Genomic DNA, 23,141 nt, shown 5'->3' with positions numbered 1-23,141 from the left:
TACACTGTGCTGCTAGCAATGCGCTGCCCAAGGTGACTTCATGCACAGCAGTGATTTCAGGGGCCAAGTCTTCTCCCGTGCCATGCAAATATCTAGAAGAGTTATTTGTAGTCCTGCTTGGAATCTGAATCCTTTGGAGAGCTTTTTAAAGTTCTAAAATATGTCAAAATGTAATTCATTTCCTGACAAGAGGAAAATTTAAGACCATAGTGGTATTCCCCTCCGGGAAGAAAATTATCAGCTTGACTGTAAACACTCAAACCTTTGATTTGATTTGTACATATGTTTGGATTTCTTAAGAGAGCTCTGCACAGTAGCTTTTGTCCACATCTGATTGTCATCCTCAGTGTGAGGAAGCAAAAAAAAACACCACAACATTTGGAGACAATTTTGATGTTGGAAACTTTGTTAGGGAAGAGAGGAAAGAAGTTGGCTTCTTGGTAATTGCTTTGTGTGGAAAATACACTACTGGCTGGAAAGGTCTGACAAAATCTATGACTTAGTTTCAGGTTAATGACAGTTATTTCAAGTTTTTAACCATTATCTGGCTCATGTTTCCTAACATTAATTGAATGTGTGAAGGAAATCTCTGGTTAGGGCTCTGCTCAAGTAGCCTGGCAGTGAGAAGCTGCTCTAACTTCACTAACAAAAGCTGGCATCTCAGAACAAGCCTCCTGTGTTCAAACAGCATGTTTAAGGGTTTCACCCCCCTACTTTAGAATAAAAGATGAATCAGAGGAAACTTTTGCCCTGCTGCCCAGTGTAGCAGCAGAGAGAAACTGCCTCATGACATCATTACATTTGTGAGAGTATCACCAAAACAACTTTTGGAAGACAGTTTGAACAAAGCTGACAAGTCAACTTGGAAGGCATTGCAGCTTCACAGCTGTAACATTCATCTGGGTTTTATATCCCTTGTCTTTAAATATCCTCTCAAAAGGGAAGAGGGAACACTGGGGTGTATGACTAGGTCTCACTTGCTGCAGCCTGGATTGCACCCACACCTTTCATAGTATCATAGTATCAGTCAGGGTTGGAAGGGATCACAAGGATCATCTAGTTCCAACAGCCCTGCCATAGGCAGGGACACCCCACACTAGATCAGGCTGGCCAGAGTCTCATACAGCCTGTCCTTAAACACCTTCAAGGATGGCATCACAACCACCTTCCTGGACAACCCATTCCAGGGCTTCACCACTCTCATGGGGAAGAACTTCCTTCTCACATCCAGCCTGAATCTCCCCACCTCCAGCTTCATTCCATTCCCCCTAGTCCTATCACTACCTGAGATCCTGAGAAGTCCTTCCCCAGCCTTCCTGTAGGCCCCCTTCAGATCCTGGAAGGCCACAATTAGGTCACCTGGGAGCCTTCTCTTCTGCAGACTGAACAGCCCCAACTCCTTCAGTCTGTCCTCATAGGAGAGGTGCTCCAGCCCTCTGCTCATCCTCGTGGCCCTTCTCTGGACACCTTCCAGCACGTCCATATCCCTCTTGTAATAGGGGCTCCAGAACTGGACACAGTACTCCAGGTGGGGTCCCACCAGGGCTGAGTAGAGGGGGAGAATCACCTCCCTTGACCTGCTGGCCACCCAGGATCTGATTGGCTTTCCAGGCTGCAAGTGCACATAGAGAGCTTATGTTGAGCTTCTCATCCACCAGCACCCCCAAGTCTCTCTTCTCAGGGCTGCTTTCCATCCAGTCACTGCCCTTTCTTTCACTTACACATAGCTCGAGCAGCAGTGAACAAAGGAATGCTGACTGCACCAAGCGGTCACCTTCCCAATCTGTTCTCACAGAAATCAGCATATGTATATAGGCACTGGCAGATGTTCCAGGTTTTAACAAGATCTCAAGCCACCCCAAAAAATGCTTCAAAAAAGCACATTGCCATGAGTTTGGCACCTCCAAAAGATTCCTTGGTTCTCGCTCTCAGTTTTTCAGGAGAAACAGCTAAACCTTTTTTTTTTCCCCTCCCCAAGCCATTAGTTACAGATTCATCTCTGCAGAGCTGTCTACAAGCTTTACTCCAGGCAAATCAATCTGCATTTCTACAAAAACAACCCCATAAAATAAAATTATTATTCTTTGAAACTCACTTCAACCTTTCCTTTGTAATAGCTGAAGTCGCTCTATGAGGTCTTTTGTTTCAAACAAACAGGAAAATGCTTTAAGTACAGCAATATGACTAAAAGACCTCTACATTGCACCAAAAGCTTTCCCTGATGAAGGAGAAAGAGTGGAATACTCTTCGTATGCCTCTTCACCTCCTCCAAATGACTTCTCATAAGACTTTCACTGTATGATTCAGACAAGACAGCATTTATTACCCCAGTTGAATTTCCCTTTGGCGATATTCTGCAGGATGAAAAATTACATATGTCTGCACTGCAGACTGGAGGTAAATCCCCCAGCTGAAGCAAAGAAATGTCTGCAAATGAATGGCTGTTCTCAGCCTTCCAGCAGCAGGAAACCTTGCCCTGACTATGCCTGCTTTAGAAGTTGGAAAGATAAAGGCTAGCACATTTATCACTTGGAAATCAAAATGGCACTCAAACTCCAACATTGGTCTTCACTTTGGACTTCACAGAGCCTATCCTGATTTGTTGCATATTTTTGCCATCTTATGAAAACACATTACTGATACTTTCAGAGCTGGGCTTGCATAGCCTAGAGAAGAGGACACTCAGGGGTGACCTTATTGCTATCTACAACTACCGGAAGGGAGGTTGTAGACAGGCGGAGGTTGGTCTCTTCTCCCAGGCAACCAGCACCAGAACAAGAGGACACAGTCTCAAACTGCACCAGGGGAGGTTTAGGCTGGAGGTTTGGAAGAAATTATACACAGAGAGAGTGATTGCCCATTGGAATGTGCTGCCCAGGGAGGTGGTGGAGTCACCATCATTGGAGGCGTTCAGGAGGAGACTTGATAGGGTGCTTGGTACCATGGTTTAGTTGATTAGGTGGTGTTGGATGATAGGTTGGATGTGATGATCTTGAAGGTCTCTTCCAACTTGGTTTATTCTATTCTATTCTATCCTATTCTAGTTTAAAAATATCTTTCCTGTTTAGAAATTTTATTCTTGCTGAGTTACATCCAGTAAGCTTTATAAGACATGCCAAAGTAATCATATAACTGGAAAAAAAAAAAGAGAAAAGATTAATTGTATTCACTTATTTTTATTTTATTTCCTCCTAAAAATCCACAAGCAGTTCCACAGTCTTTATGGCTCACTAGCTCCTGCACAGTCTTGGGCACACCACTCAGGATCTGGTTTTCCAAAAGTGCTGAAACCCTAACCCATAGCTGTGTCAATTGGGGAGTTTTTGTATTTGATTCTTTTTAATTGAGGCTACTCAATCTTTTCAGAACTTTATTTTTTTAACGTTTTTTAAGAAACTGCTTAATAATACCAGAGGAAATTCCTTATTACTGGAGGTATTCCAGTTTATATAGATGGCATAGATCACAGAATCAATAGGGTTGGAAAAGATCTCAAAGATCATTGACTCCGACCTCATGACGAATAAACTATGGTACCAAATGCCATGTCCAATCCCCTCTTGAACACCTCCCTGGGCAGCCCATTCCAATGGCTAACAACTCAGTGAAAAACTTTCTCCTCACCTCCAGCCTAAACTTCCCCTGGTGCAGCTTGAGACTGTGTCCTCTTGTTCTGGTGCTGGTTGCTTGGGAGAAGAGACCAATCCCCTCCTGGCCACAACCTCCTTTCTGGTAATTGTAGACAGCAATAAGGTCTCCCCTGAGCCTCCTTATCTCCAGGCTAAACAGCCCCAGCTCCTTCAGCCTCTCCTCATAGGGCTTGTGTTTGATGCCTCTCCCCAGCCTCGTTGACCTTCTCTGGGCATATTCAAGAGTCTCAACGTCCTTCTTAAACTGAGGAGTCCAGAACTGGACACAGTACTCAAGGTGTGGCCTAACCAGTGCTGAGTACAAGGCAGAATGACTTCCCTGCTTCTGCTGGCCAGAAGATTAGAAGGACAGCATATGGATATCACAATTGCAACACTAGGAAGCAAGGTTTGCTAAAACTAAAAGTCACAGTCATTACATTCAAATCTACTGCAATAGATACTATTATGAAAAAAAGATTGGAGCATGCTAAACCCATGTTTTAAATGTTGTGAGCTTCAAGAATGGCAAAATGTCTATTAACAGGACACCTATTTGTAATTCTTTGCATGGCCCTTGCTATTTCCTTCCTGAGTTAAGTGGACAAGGCAGAAGGGTATCCTGTGTGTAAGAGTGTGTACAAACCCCCATTCTCCCAGAGATACAGGAAAACAGAAGAAGAAAACCCCTGCAGTTGTTGCATCATTAGCTAAATCAGGCAGAGAACAAGGCCAAGTCACTCTTGAGAAGAATAAGATGTCAACAGTTGGAATAAACTTCATTCAGCCTAGTTCTGATCACCCTTGACTTCTGAAGATTTATGTTCTCCTTGGTGGTTCTTTTTATGAACAAAAATTAAAAGGGCATGTAAATATAGAGAGTCAGAGAGTTCCTTAATCCTAAATGACTCAATCTTTTGTCTTGTCTTGACAGAGAAAACAGCTAGCACTGCTTTCCCAGCATACACTTGCTATTTTTACTACTGTTCAGTTTTCAAAATGACATCAAGTCTAGTCAATAGAAGTGAGCAGTGACAATTAGCACTTCATACCAGGCGTTCCTCAGAGCCACCAAGAGCAGCCAACTCAAGCCTTGTAGCAAAACTAGGCATCCCTTTCCATCACCCTTTGTTTTCTCAGAGAGCTTCCAGACTCCATGCATTTTTCAAGACAGTAATTTTAGGACCCCCACAGATGAACACAATTACAGTCTTGATTGATGCACATCAGAAATTGCCCTTCTAAAAGACTGGCCATAATGCAGTCTTTAGGCTGTCAAAGTGCCACTGAGTGACAAAAAACCAACACAACACATTTTGGCTTGGCAAAGCCCACAGGGAAAGAACATCTATTCATTAATTTTTTTGTCTCTTTAAAGCTGCACTGACAGCAGTGAGTGTCCCTAGTGAAGCTCCTGGAAGAGAAAGTGTTCAGATCCTGAATGCCACATCCTTTGGCAAAATAATGTCAGACAGCAGGAATCTGGAGCACAGGTCTATGACAATATGAATGTGGGGTTTTGATGGTGGTTCACTTAAATAATTCATTTATTTCCTTGTTTGGGTTCAGCAGAATGTTGATGGGGTGAAGGAAAGACTGTGTAAACAGACAGACCTACAAAGGAGTTTTCCTTGAATATTTTATAGTCTTTCTTGCAGAATGGAAAAGTTTTGAATGGAAAGAGAGGTGGGAGCAGCTTTGGAGTGTCAAAATCAAAACATTTGGAATATAAAAGACAAGATATACCAAGATGAGATGAGAAAAATCTTGCTGTGTGGACTGACTCCAGACATTTTAGTGACTTAATGGAATTCTGATGTTTAATCCTTTCTCAGCAGACAGATAGGGAAAGGGGAAATGAGTTTTAGCCTCTGATTCATAGTCCAAATACCATATACAGTATGATCCACCTATTGTTCCTCACCAAAGGAGGAAAAGAATGGGAGAAGAAAAAGGAGAATAAGGAAGAGAATATCTAAAGCAACTATCAGAACCAAACCTTGATGGTAGATGCAAGATGCAAGTAAGAAAGAATTTCCTTGCTAAAGGAAAGTAGAAGAAAATGATTTTGTTTTAAATTATTTGATAAGACAACTGTAGAAATTCACCTTAGGACTCAGGTAAGACTGATACAGTCCATCTTTAAGCATACATTTGGGGCTCTCACTACAAGAAGGACATTGACATGCTGGGGTGGTTCTAGAGACGAAAAACAAAGCTGGTGAAGGGTCTGGAGAGGAGCAGCTGAGGGAATTGGAGCTGTTTAGCTTCAAGGTGAGGAGGCTGAGGGGAGAACTTCACACTCACTATGACTACCTGAGAGGCAGTTGGAGTAAGGTCAGCCTCTTCACTCAAGTAACACACAATAGGACCAGAGCAAATGGTCTCAAGTTGCACCAGGGGAGGTTTAGGTTGGATATTGGGAATAATTTCTACACTGAAAAAGTGGTCAGGCATCGGAACATCAAGTTCAGGGTGGTGGTGAAGTCATCATCCCTGGAGGTGTAGAGTGTAGACATGGCACTTTAGGATGTGCTTTAGTGGGCAAGGTGCTGTTGGTTTGGGTTGACTTGATCTTAGAGGTCTTTTTCAACAGAAAAGAGTCTATGACTATCTGATTCTGTTTCTCTGAACTTTGAATTCATTCACTAAACATCTTAGTGCCTTTCTCATTAGCAGCTTTCTGAAGTAATATTAGTAAGAGATATGAATTTTCACAAAGCACACTGCATTACAGAGCAAACCAGAAGTACTAAAACACGGGGTGCCATGTTTTAGTTGATTAGATAGCGTTGGATGATAGGTTGGACTTGATGATCTCAAAGGCCTCTTCCAATCTATTCTATTCTATTCTATTCTATTCTATTCTATTCTATTCTATTCTATTCTATTCTATTCTATTCTATTCTATTCTATTCTATTCTATTCTATTCTATTCTATTCTATTCTATTCTATTCTATTCTACCCTGTTCCATTCCATTCCATTCCATTCCATTCCATTCCATTCCATTCCATTCCATTCCATTCCATTCCATTCCATTCCATTCCATTCCATTCCATTCCATTCCATCAAAAATCAGGAGGGCTGTTGCTTACTTGAAAGACACATGATGTAATTTGGGATGCTGTTCTGAACTGCTCTCCGTTTCATTTTGTAAAGAGCAGAAGAATGTTAGAAATAGTCAGCTTAAATGGCTAAAGTGTTAAAACAGAAACCTAAGCCTGATTCTCTTTACAAAAACTCTATAACCAGGGAGGTTTGGCATAATTGTGCTGGCTCAAGAGGTTGATGTGTTTGGATCTAAGTGACTCCACCATGCCACCCTCTTGAATGGCAGGAGCACAAATACGATAAAGATCTAAATAATTACTAATACTTCTGCATATATAAATACATAACTCCTAAAGATACCATCACAGTTTATTATTTCACCAGCAAAGCAGCACATTTTAGGACTGAGACTAACAGGCAGCCAAATTCTTTCTCACCATGTACTTTTGGAAAAAACACACTTGTCTCTTCCAGCACCACTCAAAACTCTTTCTATTTATACCACTCAGCTGCCTGCATAGATAACTCTGGGTATAACTCTCTCTCTCTCCCATCATGTCCCTTCTAAACATTACTCAACTGGTGTTTTCAGGAAGTTTTACTGTGGTTTGTTTGCTTATTTTGTAAACTCAGATTAACTCATGTCATATTAAAAAGCTGACACAAATAGCACATAGGTCTAGAATATTTACTAGTTTCTATGCATTTAAGAAATGCAACAAAAACCCAAATATGGGTTGGTTTATTAACATAAAAAAAAAAGGAAACTTGTAAACAGTAGCTTATAGGCCAGGTACTACATGACAGAATGTTTTCTCATTGCATTCTGGCTAGACACAGTAAAGTCTGTGTTCCAACATGGAATACAATTGTGTTCTGCATCAGGGGAGCATCCTTTACGTACCACAGTTATCAATATGTTGCCATCAGTCTATTTGCAACTTTTGGGCCCCTCAGTTTAGGAAAGATGTTGACTTGCTGGAACATGTCCAGAGAAGGGCAACAAAGTTGGTGAGGGGTTTGGAGCATAAGCCCTATGAGGAGAGGCTGAGGGAGCTGGGGTTGTTTAGCCTGGAGAAGAGGAGGCTCAGGGGAGACCTTTTTGCTCTCTGCAACTACCTGAAGGGAGGTTGTAGACAGGTAGGGGTTGGTCTCTTCTCCCAGGCAACCAGCACCAGAACAAGAGGACACAGTCTCAGGCTGCACCAGGGGAGGTTTAGGCTGGATGTTAGGACAAAGTTCTTCACAGAAAGAGTGATTGGCTATTGGAATGTGCTGCCCAGGGAGATGGAGGAGTCATCATCCCTGGAGGTGTTTAGGAGGAGACTTGATGGGGTGCTTGGTGCCATGGTTTAGTTGTTTAGATGGTGTTGGATGATGAGTTGGACATGACGATCTCAAAGGTCTTTTCCAACCTGCTCTGCTCTACTTCTATTCTATTCTATTCTATTCTATTCTATTCTATTCTATTCTATTCTATTCTATTCTATTCTATTCTATTCTATTCTATTCTATTCTCAGCATGTAGTAAAAGGAAGGTCACATTCTAATTTGTGACCTTCCTTTTACCACATGTTGTTCTAAGTATCCCCAGATTTATGTTTAAGAAGCTTGAAGTACCTCAGTGACTTCTCCACCCATACACAGTCATCTTGCAACCTGATTTCATACCAGAGACATGCTTGTTAATTAATATTTCTTAAATAATGGGGGGAAAAAAGTAGACCTAAGCATACAGCTAGACTTCCAAAGACTAAGAAACAGGTGTTTCATTACTGTATTCAGGCTTTGCAGGTGCAAGTTACACTGTGCTGTGGGAAGATCATTCAGATCTGACTCTTTTTCCCACTTTTTTGACCTTTGCAACCAAGTCTGCACCAATCTGTTTTGCAAGTATTCATTTCACCTTTCAAATCAAGGGAAGTTTCAGTAATATCTGCAAGGGTAACATCTCCTTTATGTAGACATACTTCAGCTATTGCTACTGAGGGAAGCTGGGAAATAAATATGCGATTGTAAATCATTAGTGCCTTTACTCAGAGTTAGTTGACCTACCCCACTCTGGAACTGAAAGTAACTAGCTCATTAGAAGAAGGAAGAACCGAAGAGAAATAATGCCTCTGGGAAAAATTAAATGCCTATGTCCAGCTTAGTTCCCATTTATTGCAGCCATGTGAGGGCAGAAGTCATGACCCCGGGGCAGAGGTGAATGCCTCAATATGTTAGGCCTCTCTGCAGTCTCAGAATTATTCTTTCTCTACAGGCTTATTTGGAGTCTGATTAATGAAATTTTGGTACAGGGCTAGTGTTTAATAAATAAAGAAATAAACTAAAGAAAGATCTGCCAGTTGTAGTTCATAGCACATCTTTAGAATAAATAGCACAAAGACTGACTGTTTCCAGGACCAAATCTCAACTAACTTTGAATTCCAGTCTCCATCTCCACCTGCAAGCACCACCCAGACCTGACAGCAATATCCATGATCTGGATGTGACAAATTCTGCCTCTAGGGTGAAGTTAGAATTAAAGATATTGTTATCCATCAGAAATGAAGAAATACATTGTTGGACAGGGCTTGGAATATTTCTACTAACTGCTGACTAGCTGCTCTCTTACTGAATTAGTTATGTGACTTGATGGCTTTCAACTAAATTTTGGCTTGATGCAACATGACACATAGAAGGATTATTTCTGAATCCTGATCTTCCTGACAGGAGTCTCTCAATTGCTTCTTGAAATGAGAGGAAATAAGAAGCATTTCTTGACCTTTTCTTTTAGAAAACAGAGAAGTACAAAAATGGCACCTGATCTTTGTACAGGGATAACTGCTACCTTTGCTCACTTCAAGTAAACAGTCTCAAAAATTACTTCAGTGCCGTTATTTTAAGTCCTGGCTCCATGCTGAAACACAGCAACCTACAGAGCTCGTTTGGAAACTTCAGTTGGATTGTAACCTGCATTTTGTTGGAATATATCCCTAATTTTTAGAACCCTTTCTAATTGCTCTGAGTTTAATACTTCATTTTGAATAGAATAGAATAGAATAGAATAGAATAGAATAGAATAGAATAGAATAGAATAGAATAGAATAGAATAGAATAGAATTAACCAGGCTGGAAAAGATGTTCAAGATCATCGTGTCCAACCTATCATCCAACACTATCTAATCAACTAAAACATGGCACCAAGTGGCACCAAGTGGCATCCACCATGGCATCCAGTCTCTTCCTAAACACCTCCAGTGATGGTGACTCCACCACCTCCCCAGGCAGCACATTCCAATGGTAAATCACTCTTTCTATGAAGAACTTCTTCTTAACATCCAGCCTTAACCTGGCCTGGTCCCACTTGAGACTGTGTCCTCTTATTCTGGTGCTGGCTGCCTGGAAGAAGAGATCAACCCCCACCTGGCCACAACCTCCCTTCAGGTAGTTGTAGACAGCAATAAGGTCTCCTCTGAGCTTCCTCTTTTCCAGGCTAAGCAACCCAAGCTTCCTCAGCCTCTCCTCATAGGGCTTGTGCTTCAAACCCCTCCCCAGCTTTGTTGCCCCTCTCTGGACATGTTCCAGCAAGTCAACATCTTTCCTAAAGAGAGGGGCCCAGAACTGGACACAGGACTCAAGCTATGGCATAACCAGTGCTGAGTACAGGGGCAGAATGACTTCCCTGCTCCTGCTGGCCACACTGTTCCTGATGCAGGCCAGGTGGCCCTCTTGGCCACCTGGGCATACTTCTGGTTCATGTTCAGCCTACCATCAGCCAGTACCCCCAGGTCCCTTCATAAATAGATCAGCAGTAAAAACAGTTCCTGAAACATCGCATCTATTCTCTGGAAAATAACTTCCACATCCCTTCTCCTAAAAATCATCACTAACATCACCACCAAAAAAAAAAAAAAAAAAAAAGCAAAACCAACCCAAAGTTTCTTTAGCTGCTCTACTGAAAGTCAGAGTCAAATCCATGTGTTTTAGTGCACCTCTCATTTCAGGACAGCAAGTGCTGCACTATGATCCCACCACTATCTGTTATGCTTCCAAGACCGCAATTACATAGAATCATAGAATCTATTAGGTTGGAAATCCTCAGAGATCATCAAGTCCAACCTGTCACCCAACACCTCATGACTACTAAACCATGGCACCAAGTGCCACATCCACTCCTCTCTTGAACATCTCCAGGAACAGTGACTTCAGGTCTAACCCCCCTTCCAGAGCAGGACCACAGAATCCAGCACAGGTTGCACAGGAATGCATCCAGAGAGGGCTGGAAAGTCTCCAGAGAAGGAGACTTCACAACCTCTCTGGGGAGCCTGTTCCAGTGCTCTGTGACCCTCACAGTGATGAAGTTCCTCCTTATGTTGAAGTGGAACCCCTGTGCTGTAGTTTCCATCCATTGCCCCTTGTCCTATCCTAGGGCACCAGTGACCAGAGGCTGTCTCTCTCCCTTCCTTCCTGACCCTCAGCCCTCAGATATTTATAGACATTTATTAAATCCGCTCTCAGTCTTCTCCTCTCCAGACTAAGCAGCCCCAGGGCTCTGAGCCACTCCTCACCAGGCAGTGCTCCAGTCCATTCATCATCCTTCTAGCTCTCTGCTACTCTCTTGAGCAGATCCCTGCCCCTCCTGAACTGGGGAGCCCAAAACTGAATGCAGTACTCAAGATAAGGTCTCAGCAGGGCAGAGTAGAGGAGTAGAGAGGGAGGAGAAACTCCCTTGATCTGCTGGACACACTCCTCTTAATGCACCCCAGGATCCCATTGGCCTTCTTGGCCACATCTCATGATTTTTGAAATTTTTTTTTGGCATGTATTTTTAAGAGTTTTCCTCTTCCTTGCCCAGGAGCTGCTGGGCAAAACCATCTTTAGGAACCTATTAGGATAATTCACATAGAGAAATATTTCCGACTACGTTTTGTGTTAGAGCTGTTAAACACAGATTAGGAGATAAAGACCATTATAGCAGCTGAATGATTTTGGTCATTGCCAGACTAACAGGAGATGAAGCAGAACAGAATATGTCAAAGATACCAAAGTTTAAATCTACACAAGTATTTCCAGTTGCAATATTCAGATCAGCTTTGCTTCCTAAGGGCATTCAAGGCCAGGCTGGATGAGGCCTCGAGCAGCTGAGTCTAGCTGAGAGGCATCCCTGCCCATGGTGGGGATGTTGGAGTAGATGATCCAAAACTCCCCTGGGGAGGGGGAAAGCCCTCTGCACAGCAACAAAAATTTGTCCTCTAAGAACTACAGGAAGAAATCTCTTCTCACAACTAATTAATGATAGAGGCTGAGGGGACACCTCATGGCTCTCTACATCTACCCGAAAGGACATTGTGGAGAGCTTGGTGCTGGCCTCTTCTCACAGGTAATTAGTGACAGAACAAGCGGGAATGGCCTCAAGCTGCCACTGGGGAGGTTTAGACTGGACAGTAGGAAACATTTTTTTCAGGAAAAGAGTGGTCAGGCTTTGGAATGTGCTGCCCAAAGAGGTGGTGGACTCCCCAGGCCTGATATGTTTAAAGGTGGTTTGGATGTGGTGCTTGGGGCTATGGTTTAGGGCTGAGCCTTGTAGAGTAGGATTCTAGGTTGGACTTGGTGATCCTGAGGGTATTTTCCAACCTGAATGTTTCTGTAGTTTTGTGATCTCTAAGGCTCCTTCCAACCCAAGTTGTTCTATGATTCTATCTTGGCAAATAAGATAGAGACCTGGTCCTAGATTTCTATATTATGACTGACCTGCTGCCCACTGATGAGGAAAAATTGCCCTAGCTGTGGCACTGTATTTGTATCACATAGAATTAAAAATCCTTTGCAGGATAAGCAATACATGAATCAAATTAAGCTTTATTTGCTCAAAGGCTTTTTTGTATCCCTAAAAATCCACCAACCCCACATCATCTCCTGTGTATATAAGTCCCACTTCTCCATTCAGACATTCACTGGGAGTCCAGTGCTGTGGAAGCCAACACTGGTCACAGATCTTACAAGCCCTATGAGGAGAGGCTGAGGGAGCTGAGATTGTTTAGCCTGGAGAAGAGGAGGCTCAGGGGTGACCTCATTGCCCTCTACAACTACCTGAAGGGTGGTTGTAGCCAGGAAGGGGTTGGACTCTTCTCCCAGGCAACCAGCACCAGAACAAGAGGACACAGTCTCAAGCTGCGCCAGGGGAGGTTTAGACTCAAGGTGAGGAGGAAGTTCTTCACCGAGTGAGTCATTCGTCATTGGAACAGTCTGCCCAGGGAGGTGGTTGAGTCATCGACCCTGGAGGCATTCAAGGGGAGATTGGACGTGGCACTTGGTGCCATGGTCTAGGCATGGGGTCTGTGTTGATAGGTTGGACTCGATGATCCTCGAGGTCCTTTCCAACCTAAGTGATACTGTGATACTGTGATCTTTTCATGGAGCATTTGGCAGGCAACCTTGGGCATGCATTTCAGAATTTCATCTGTTGAAACAGTGTCTCAATATTTCACTGCAAGTGATAAAGCCCCTAAGAATTAAATGGCACTCTACATGGAAACTCTGTATGTGATTCACAGTGTTAATTGAACACCACCATTGTTATTCCAGTGTTATCACCCTCTGCCACATACCCTGACAATTCTGCAGATCCCAAACAAATGTGCCTCAGGATTGGCACTTACATCAGAATTGCAAACTGATTGATACACAGAAAGTTAAGCTATTTATAACCTCATCTCATTTAACAAGAGAGATGTAAGAATGTAATTTATCATTTACATCCTCCTGCAATGGATTTGGTTAAAGAAACAAAATGAAAATATAGTTGTTCGTGTGTCCCAGCAACATTTCCATTTTCCATCCCGTCAGGCTGCATTTCAGGACACCATTTTACTTTCTCAGCAATTCACTTTTCTCTAGCTGCACTGTTAGGTGTTATGTTTAAAATTAACACATCAGCACCACAAGAAAAGTTTTTCTTAAGCTATAAACTCTGTTGAGTTCTGTGGTTTATGTATAAAAGCATTCTACAAGTATAGCTCATTGAGTTTTAAACAAGAAAGCTCTCCTCTCAGAGCATGTGGACAGCAGATTGAACAGAGGAAAAAGGACATGTTCTTGCTGCTTTTCTTGTAGGTTCACACTGACTGCTTACATTTCACTGACTTATGTACCTTACATCACAATTTGCTGATGATTTGAGCAACTTCAGAGAAGAGGTCTTTAAACTCTCTTAAAAGAAACCCACCAAAACTAGTCAAAATGCAGCAAAAATAATTGAGCCTAAAATTCCCAAGGCTGCAGCTGTAAAGAGTGGAGTCCTTTAGGTCGTGTGGGACAGGGGAGCCAACACTAGCAAATCTCAGTGCAGCATCCTGAGAAGAAGTAATGTCCATCGTTGTAGTATAACCAAGAACTCTTTATCTTTGACAATAGCCATGGCTGAGCAAGTAGAAGTTCCTTTTAGGAAATGCACATGAAAGCCAAGTAGGGCTTGCTTACACTGTTCCATTCAGACTCCAGCCAAGTCCACCCAATCTTGAAAACTAGAAGCTTGCTTACTTTAAGCACTGGTGAAATAAATACATCAAGGAAACATTTTTGAAAGGAGAAGAGGAGATTGCATTTGCTTCAAGTCATCACTCATAAGCCCTCTAAAATAAATGCTGATACATTTTCCTCAGTATCTTGCTCTTCCCATGGTACAAAACCACCAGATAAAGAAAACCTTCACACCCTGATGAAACACTTCTCAAAGATGCTTGCTAGCACTGTTCCTACTTTAGAAATAGTAAAGAGTGTTTGCAACAAACACTTGCAAGATGTGATGATTTTAGAAAGAAAATGCTTGTCCAAATGGAAGAACCTCAACAAGGAGTCTGATTTTTTTTTAATCAGCTCTTTGCTGCAGAACTCTGGTTGCTGTAGTTCCACAAGCAAGATGCTGTTCATGCTGAAAGTTCATTTTACTCTCGACTGACTGGCTAGGCTAGAAGAGGTTACTCTGATATTTAGGGAGCAATGAAATCAAATCACCTCACATGGACATAAATTCTCTGATTCTCTGGGGTTGGAGAGGCAATTGAAAAGTTATGTTATAGGATCCCAGGGAAACAGACAAACACCTGATTCCTGACATTGAAAAAAACACTGCTAACATATAAAAGAAGCTTTCAAACCTGCACCTAGTGAGAAAATTCTGAGTTACAAACATTAGTGAAGGCTTTAGAAGAAGTGAAACTAGGGAAAATACAAGTCACCTGGTTTTTTCTACAAAAGAATAAACAGCATGGCATCCCAATCATGTAACCATTTAAATGTGTAAGAGCTGAATTTATAAGTAGATCCCCAAACTTTGTTATTACAGAGTTCAAAACTTCAGTGTTTTATTTACATAGTCCCCTACTTCAGCCAAGGGAAAGCTGCAGTCTTCCACTGCAGGGTGGTTGTCCTCTCACAGCGTAAAGTGTCACTTATATTCAGGTATTCTCCATTTGTCTTTTCTCTGCTTTGCTCCAGGGGTCATAAGCAAGTGGTCAAAATCAAATTAATCCCTGAGCATTGTGAAAGTCAAAACACAGATGTAGTCCACAGGAAATCAGGGTAGCCATTCTTAAATGGCATTTCCTAGATGAATGATCATCCAATACTTTAGGAGAATTGAAGGGCATCAATGGGAATCCATTGACTAACTGCAGATGTGTCTCTTTAGTTATATGAGACAATCCAGGGCAGCTACATTCTGTATTTCCCAGGATTATGGATTTTCAGAGAAATTAAAGTTTCACAATGCCTACTTAATTGACACTTTGGGGGACTTATTACAGCTATGTGTAATACCTACCACAAAATGAGCCACCACTGGTCACACAAAACCCCCAACCAAACCCCCAACCAAACCCCCAACCAACTACCAAACTCCAAACCAAACAAACAGCAAACAGCACAAAAGCAAACAAAACCAAACCAACCCAAAAACCTTACAACATATGCAGCTCCCTCATTACAAGCCCCCTGTGTAATAAAAAATACTAGAGCAAAGAGAAGTCCCAGTGCTAAGCACTAGAGAGGACAGCTTATATGCACACTTTGGAAAGTCTAACAGCAGAGCAGCTGCTGGAGCTGCCCTAACTTACACGAAATCCATGTCTTCTCCTGTGGAAAGCTCAACTTTGAGGTGATGCCAAGGTAACAGACTCCTGGGCTCGTCTTCTAGTAGTAGCCTATGTGCTAGAGTGATCAGGAGACACCGGATCCTTTGGGTTTATTTAACCAGACATAGGTACTAGCCTTTAAATAATATAGAAACGGCTTCATATATCGCATGCCTGTGACAGGAACGAATCCTGTGTTTTCCTCATTGGTTACACAGTTTACTTGCAACATGTTACATAAACAAATAGACAGAAATTTGAGGGAAAGCTTCTGTAAGTGCATGCTTACCAGCTGGTGCAGAACGTGAGCAGTGGAGCTTAAACCCATGATAATCGGCACAGGATTCACTGAACTTGCCTTCCTTAAAATCTGCCTCAGAATCCTTTTTGCTCTCAATCTCCTCAGAAGAAAGCTTATCCAGTTCAATTATGACAGCTGACATTGTATGTCTCAGGACAAGAAGATAAAAACAAAGCTGAGCAAAAGCAGCAGCAGCAGCCGCTTTCAGTTCAGCTTCCCCAGACTGGGGAAAAATAACTTCCTATCACAACAAACAAAAAAACACCACCCAAAAGAAATATTCCCCCAAACTGTAACAGTGCAAAATGTTTAAGTCAGTGGCTGAGAAACTGCATTTCCAAGAAGCTGTTCTTCCAGCTCTGCAGCATTTGCTAAGTATTGCAGCTCTCCTCTAAGGTACAAAACTACTTCTTCCAAAAGTTCTGTTCTCGGAGTGACAAAAATGTTATGGCATTTCTGTGGAGCTGCTGCAAAAATAGCAAGGGCAAGTGGAGACATCTGTATGTCTGCTGAGTTGTGGCCATACGAACTTTGTTTTAAGAGCCTGATTCACATTTTGTTACCCACTGGTCCAGATGGGAGGAGCTAAGCAATGCCAACGGGAACAAGTGCATCCCACACCCAGCCCAGCGCTCAGCCTGGCAGCTGCACCCTGGAAGCTGATGGTGCCACACTTCTGCTTCCTCGGGAACACTCAGCTCTTTGTCTGGGACGTGTGCAGCAAGATAAATGGCCACAGGCTACATCGTTCTTTGACAAGAAGTCAGAAATGGTTCTCAGTTTCTCTATTTATTAGTGACTTCAGTCTAAAAAGTTTCTCTCTAGGGAAACCTGTGCTGGTGAAATTAGGGAAAGTGGTTTAATCCTTTAAGCTTTTTTGGTTGGTTGGTTGGTTTGGGCTTTTTGTTTGTTTGTAAATAATATTTTTTCCTTTCTTTGGATACCAATAAACCTCAACAGAACGCAAGACAAGAAAACGCTCCCTTTCTTTCCGGGCTCTGTCCCACCAAGCCGTCGGGAGGACGATAACCAACGCCAAGAGAGTCACCCACTGGCGATGCTGGGAAACAGCACGGCTGCGGAACTCCCAGCTTGGGGCCGAGCAGGGCAGGGGATGCTCAGGGAGGTAGCTGCGTTGGGAACCTGGCCAGCGCACTGCCAGCTCTGGATTTCCCTTCACAGCAGAGCTGCTCGGATGGAGCAAGAATTATCGCTTATGAAAACGTACGACACGAAATGGTTTGCAGGAAAGTTGGCAAGCCTTAGCTAGAGGAAAGGTGACACAATTGGCTCCTATCACTTCCTAAGCATCTCCTTGCTCCATGGGAAAGAGTAAGTGGTGCAGGAAAGAGCTGTGCACCATGCAACTTTAACTGAGCATGCTTTTGTTCTGCAAGCACAGGGTAAATCCAACTCAGCTTGATAGAATGAATTCTCATTATTTAGCAGTTGTCTGTGTTTCATTTCACTTCAATTGATGTACATCAAGGGCAGGAAAACAGACAGCTTGGTGAAACGCTTAACACAACTTTTAAAGTGGTTATATAACAGGGGGAAATGTTCATAAAATCACAGAATGGCTTAAGGTGGAAAAGACTTCAGAGGTCATCTACTCCATCTTCCCTGCCACAGGCAGGAACACCTCACAACCTGACTTGGTTGCTTAAGACCTCATCCAGTCCAGTCTTGAGCATGTCCAGGGAGGAGGCATCCACAACCACCCTGGGCAACCTACTCCAGAGTCTCACCAACACCATACTGAAGAATTTCTTCCTAAGAGCCAGTCTAAATGCACTCTCCCTCATATTAAGGCCATTCTACCTTGTCTTATTCCTAGACACCTCTGTTATATGGCTGGGAAGGCAATCCCAGCACAGTTCACACCAAGGGAAAAGCAATATTATCAAAGCAGACTTACATTACATCCTTATTTTTATAGCCTTCTCTTTCAGTTCCTCTTAAGTTTGTAAAGTCTTCTTATGCCATTGTTGCTGGCCAAAGTCACGTGATTTGGTCTTCTGAAAGAAATCTCCACTAAAGGACAATGCTGGCTGTTAGTTCTGTTGGAAGCTTTAGAGGATGTAGAAGTCCTATCAATATATCCCAAATAAAATCCATATCTCAAATTGCACTTCACCATTTATAAACAAGCATAAAGCTTTAACTAAGTCCTGTATCAAGACTAGCTCAAAACAAACAGAAGCTCAATCCTTTAATGACAAAACATCACAAATACCCTGGGGGAGAATCATTCTTCAAATGCCCACTGTCCTAAGACCTTTGCATTATTCTTAGCTGGGTTCTTGTAGCTTTTCTTGGGTGTGTGAGCAATTTTACCTTCAGTACAGATCCTAAGCTGAAGGGTTTAGGTTCCTTCAGTGACATTAATTTCAATGTGATTTAATTTAAGAAAACTAAGTATCTCATTACCTTTGCTGCTATTAATTTTCCCATGTAACCCTGAATGTGTAATTCAGTCAAGGATATATTAAGCTCTTATCAGACTGTGACTATTTCTTCATTTGTACAGAGGGGCTGGTTTTCTCTCCTCAATTTTATGCCTTTACCCTTGACAAAGGAGAGGGTGCCTGTCTTTGGCAATTTAGACAATCCCCAAACTATTCTGTTCTCTATACACATTATGTAGTGTACACCACCAGCTCTGATGATGAGTAAGGGTCATCCTTTAAGATGGAGAGGACAATGTACTGTAAAGAATATTTTATGCAATTATTATTTTTACTTTCCAGCTTTGAGGTAAGCAGTTTCCTACTGGTGATATATGGAAATACATGCTTTTTTGTGATGATCTCTGGAAGACCTAAAAGGCAGCAAAGGTGTGTAGACCTTTCCACTTATGCTAAAGCAAATGTTACACCTGCCTCTCTTATCTCCATGAGTTCACAGAATCACCAAGGTTGGAAGAGACCTCAAAGATCATCAAGTCCAACCTGTCACCACAGACCTCATGACTAAACCATGGCACCAAGTGCCACATCCAATCCCCTCTTGAACCCCTCCAGGGATGGTGACTCCACCACCCCCCTGGGCAGCACATTCCAATGGCTAACAGCTCTCTCAGTGAAGAACTTTCTCCTCACCTCAAGCCTAAACTTCCCCTGGTGCAGCTTGAGACTGTGTCCTCTTGTTCTGGTGCTGGTTACTTGAGAGAAGAGACCAATCCCCTCCTGGCTACAACCACCCTTCAGGTAGTTAAACCAGTCTGGGAGCAGCCAAAGCCCTGTTTCATTGGGCACCTCCACTTTGTGGCTTTTTTCCCCCTTCTCAAATAAACTTAAAACCTGGGAATCTTATCTGGTTTGTGCTTTAAAATGCCTTTAGTTGCCAAGCAGTTTGGAGTTCTTCTATTTTTCCTTCTTGCCCTATTAAAGACTGGAACTCTTGTCAAGATACTGTGGGAAAATGCCATGGGAACATGCCATGGGAACATATGTAGCTTTCAGAACTTCATGTAGGTGCCTCCAGACAGAGGAGTATGTAACCAAACCAGAGCATCAGAACATGGAGGAACCTGGAAACTACAGGCCTGTTATAGCCTGGCCTCAGTGCCAGGGAAAATTATGGAGCAGATCATCTTGGGGGTAATCATTGTGCACCTGAAGGATGGCCAAGGGATCAGGTCCAGCCAAAATGGATTTAGGAAGGGCAGGTCCTACCTCACCAACCTGATCTCCTTCTATGATCAGATGACCACCTGGTGGATGTGGGGCAGGCTGTGGATGAGGTCTACCTGGATTTCAGCAAGGCCTTTGAAACCATTCCCCACAGCAAACTCCTGGCCAAGCTGTCAGCCCCTGGCTTGGACAGCACCTCTGTGCACTGGGTTAGGAACTGGCTGGAGGGCTGAGCCAGAGAGTGGTGGTGAATGGTGCCACATCCAGCCAGCATCGAGGCACTAGTGGTGTTGCCCAGGGATCAGTGGTGGGCCCCATCCTGTTCCATATCTTTATTGATGATCTGGATGAGGGGATTGAGTCAGTCATCAGTAAATTTGCAGATGACACCAAGTTGGGAGTAGATGTTGATTGGTTAGAGGGTAGAAGGGCTCTGCAGAGGAACCTTGACCAGCTGGATAGATGGGCAGAGTCCAATATGATGGCATTCAAAAGGTCCAAGTTCTGGTTGCTGCACTTTGGTCACAACAACCCCATGCAGTGCTATAGGCGGGGGTCAGAGTGGCTGGAGAGCGGCCAGACAGAAAGGGACCTGGGGGTGCTGATTGACAGCCAGCTGAACATGAGCGAGCAGTGTGCCCAGGTGGCCAAGAAGGCCAATGGCATCCTGGCCTGCATCAGAAATAGTGTGGTCAGCAGGATCAGGGAAGTCATTATGCCCCTGTACTCAGCACTGGTTAGGCCACACCTTGAGTCCTGTGTCCAGCTCTGGGCCCCTCAGTTTAAGAAGGACATTGAGACTCTTGAACGTGTCCAGAGAAGGGCAACGAGGCTGGGGAGAGGCCTGGAGCACAAGCCCTATGAGGAGAGACTGAGGGAGCTGGGATTGTTTAGCCTGGAGAAGAGGAGGCTCAAGGGAGACCTTCTTGCTGTCTACAACTACCTGAAGGGAGGTTGTGGCCAGGTGGGAGTTGGTCTCTTCTCTCAGGCAACCAGCACCAGAATAAGAGGACATAATCTCAAGCTGTGCCAGGGGAGGTTTAGTCTGGATGTTAGGAAGAAGTTCTTCACAGAAAGAGTTATTGGCTATTGGAATGTGCTGCCCAGGGAGGTGGTGGGTCACTGTCCCTGGAGGTGTTCAAGAGGGGATTGGACGTGGCCCTTGGTCCCATGTTTTAGTAGTCATGAGGTGTTGGGTGACAGGTTGGACTTGATGATCTTTGAGGTCTTTTCCAACCTTACTGATTCTATGATTCTATGAACCTGCCGTTCCACCATACTCCATCTGAACTATTTGACTACTATAAAGCTGCACATCACTTGTAACAAATCTAGTCTTTAGATGCTTACAAACATTTCTAAATGACTTTCCATTAACCCATGCCTCTAAACATCTGCCCTATTTGAAAACATGGCTGCGTCCCCAAAGCACCAATCTGCATGCTGTGAAATGTACCTGAAAGTACTGTTTGTACCACGGGCAGTCTTTTCAGAGAGACAAGAAATGTAAAGATTACAAACCATTCAGCTTTTGTGTTGACTTGCTGGAACGAGTCCAGAGAAGAGCAACAAAGTTGGTGAGGGGTTTGGAACACAAGCCCTATGAGGAGAGACTGAGGGAGCTGGGGTTGCTCAGCCTGGAGAAGAGGAGACTCAGGGGTGACCTTATCATTCTCTACAACTACCTGAAGGGAGGTTGTAGACAGGTGGATGATGGTCTCTTCTCCCAGGCACACAGTACCAGAGCAAGAGGACACAGTCTCAGGCTGCGCCAGGGGAGGTTCAGGTTGGATGTTAGGAAGAAGTTCTATACAGAGAGAGTGATTGCCCATTGGAATGGGCTGCCCGGGAAGGTGGTGGAGTCGCCGTCATTGGAGGTGTTCAGGAGGAGACTTGATGGGGTACTTGGTGCCATGGGTTAGTCGTTTGGGTGGGCTGGATTGGTTGATGGGTTGGACACGATGATCTTGAAGGTCTCTTCCAACCTGGTTTGGTTTATTCTAATAAAGGTTTATTCTAATAAAGGTTTATTCTAATGCCAAGCCAAGTTAAATTGAATTCATAGGGTCCTGCTACAAATACTGCAAAAAACTGAGGCACTAATAAAAGGGCTTGACATCAAACTGAATTTTCCAGTATTAAATAGCAGGATCTTCTTCCTACTTCTGGCATTTTAACAAATCCTACCTTAGCTAATAGAAACAGAGAGGCCATGAAGAGTTCCTGCTGCAATAAATCAAGATAGCTTCTAAACAGCAAGATATGTTCATAATTTGGTACATCTTTTGATGGCATCTTTTCCATTTATTGCAGCGTTATCCATTTAAAATTCAACAGAAGCAGTTATTCATGCTATAGAGAGAGGGAGGGAGGAAGGGAAGGAAAAGGTGTTTATCTTCTGTAGGCACCCCAGGAACACCTCAGATTGCTAAATAAATGCAGGCACAAGTGGAATTTGATTGTTTTACTCTATAATCTCTATCATTTTTGAGCTGGTAGAAGAGTGAAGCAATTTTGGCTACATTCTGCTGATGAATTAGCGCTATTTTGCCAATAGCTTTCCCAGCAACGTTGACTAATCAATCTTGAAAACATGGGCTTATGCCTTTCATTTTCTTAGTCTTGTTGAAAGGAAATAATTTTGAACTTTGAATTAACTGCCCCACAGTAATTTGAAATTCCCTTTAGAATTTACTGCTCTTTTTGACATTACTTGCAGGGCTCGAGACTTACCCTAAAGTAAAACACAGTGACAATGATTCTCCCTGGGGAAAAAGAAACCAAAACAATGAAATAATCAGACAGCACACACCATCACAAAACATTGCCAAGTGAAAATAGGAAAGCAATTTTGGAAATTTGATTAATAGAGGCAGGCTTAATGCCCTGCAACCCCAAAATTTCACAGAATCAGCCAGGTTGGAAAAGACCTCAGAGCTCATCAAGTCCAACCTATTACCCAAAACCTCACACCTCAGAACAACTAAACCATGGCTTCATGTGCCACATCCAATCCCTTTTTGAACATCTCCAGGGACAAGGACTCCACCACTTTCCTGGGCAGCACATTCCACTGACTAATTACTCTTTCTGGGAAGAACTTTATCCTCACCTCCGGCCTAAACTTCCCCTGGTGCAATGTGAGACTGTGTCCTCTTGCTCTCCCACTGGTTGCCTGGGAAAAGAGTCCAGCCCCTACCTGGCTACAAACTCCTTTCAGGAAGCTACAGAAAGCAATATGGTCTCCCCTGAGTCTCCTCTTCTCCAAACTAAACACCCCCAGCTCCCTCAGCCTCTCCGTATAAGACTGTGTTCCAGACCTCTCCTCAGCCTCATTGTCCTTCTCTAAACATGTTCAAGAGTCTCAATGTCCTTCTTAAACTGAGGAGCCCAGAACTGGACACAGG

General features: G+C 43.2%; 1 protein-coding gene across 2 annotated transcripts in view; it reads right to left on the bottom strand.

Moving 5' to 3' along the window:
- Positions 1-16,594, bottom strand: part of ANO3 (anoctamin 3) — a 204,606-nt gene extending 188,012 nt beyond the window's left edge. For both annotated transcript variants that reach the window (XM_068147815.1, XM_068147816.1), the window contains exon 1: positions 16,088-16,594. In XM_068147815.1, the coding sequence (XP_068003916.1) occupies positions 16,088-16,241 (154 nt within the window). In that variant the 5' untranslated portion in view covers positions 16,242-16,594. The remainder of the gene's footprint in view (positions 1-16,087) is intronic.
- Between the last annotated feature and the right edge of the window lie 6,547 nt (positions 16,595-23,141).

This window comes from Melanerpes formicivorus, unplaced genomic scaffold (genome assembly GCF_026170545.1).
Source record: "Melanerpes formicivorus ecotype bairdi unplaced genomic scaffold, bMelFor1.0.p_v2 SCAF_16, whole genome shotgun sequence".
Taxonomy (NCBI): domain Eukaryota; kingdom Metazoa; phylum Chordata; class Aves; order Piciformes; family Picidae; genus Melanerpes; species Melanerpes formicivorus.
The sequence above is the reverse complement of the archived record's forward strand: the minus strand, read 5'-3'. Positions and strand labels throughout refer to the sequence as shown.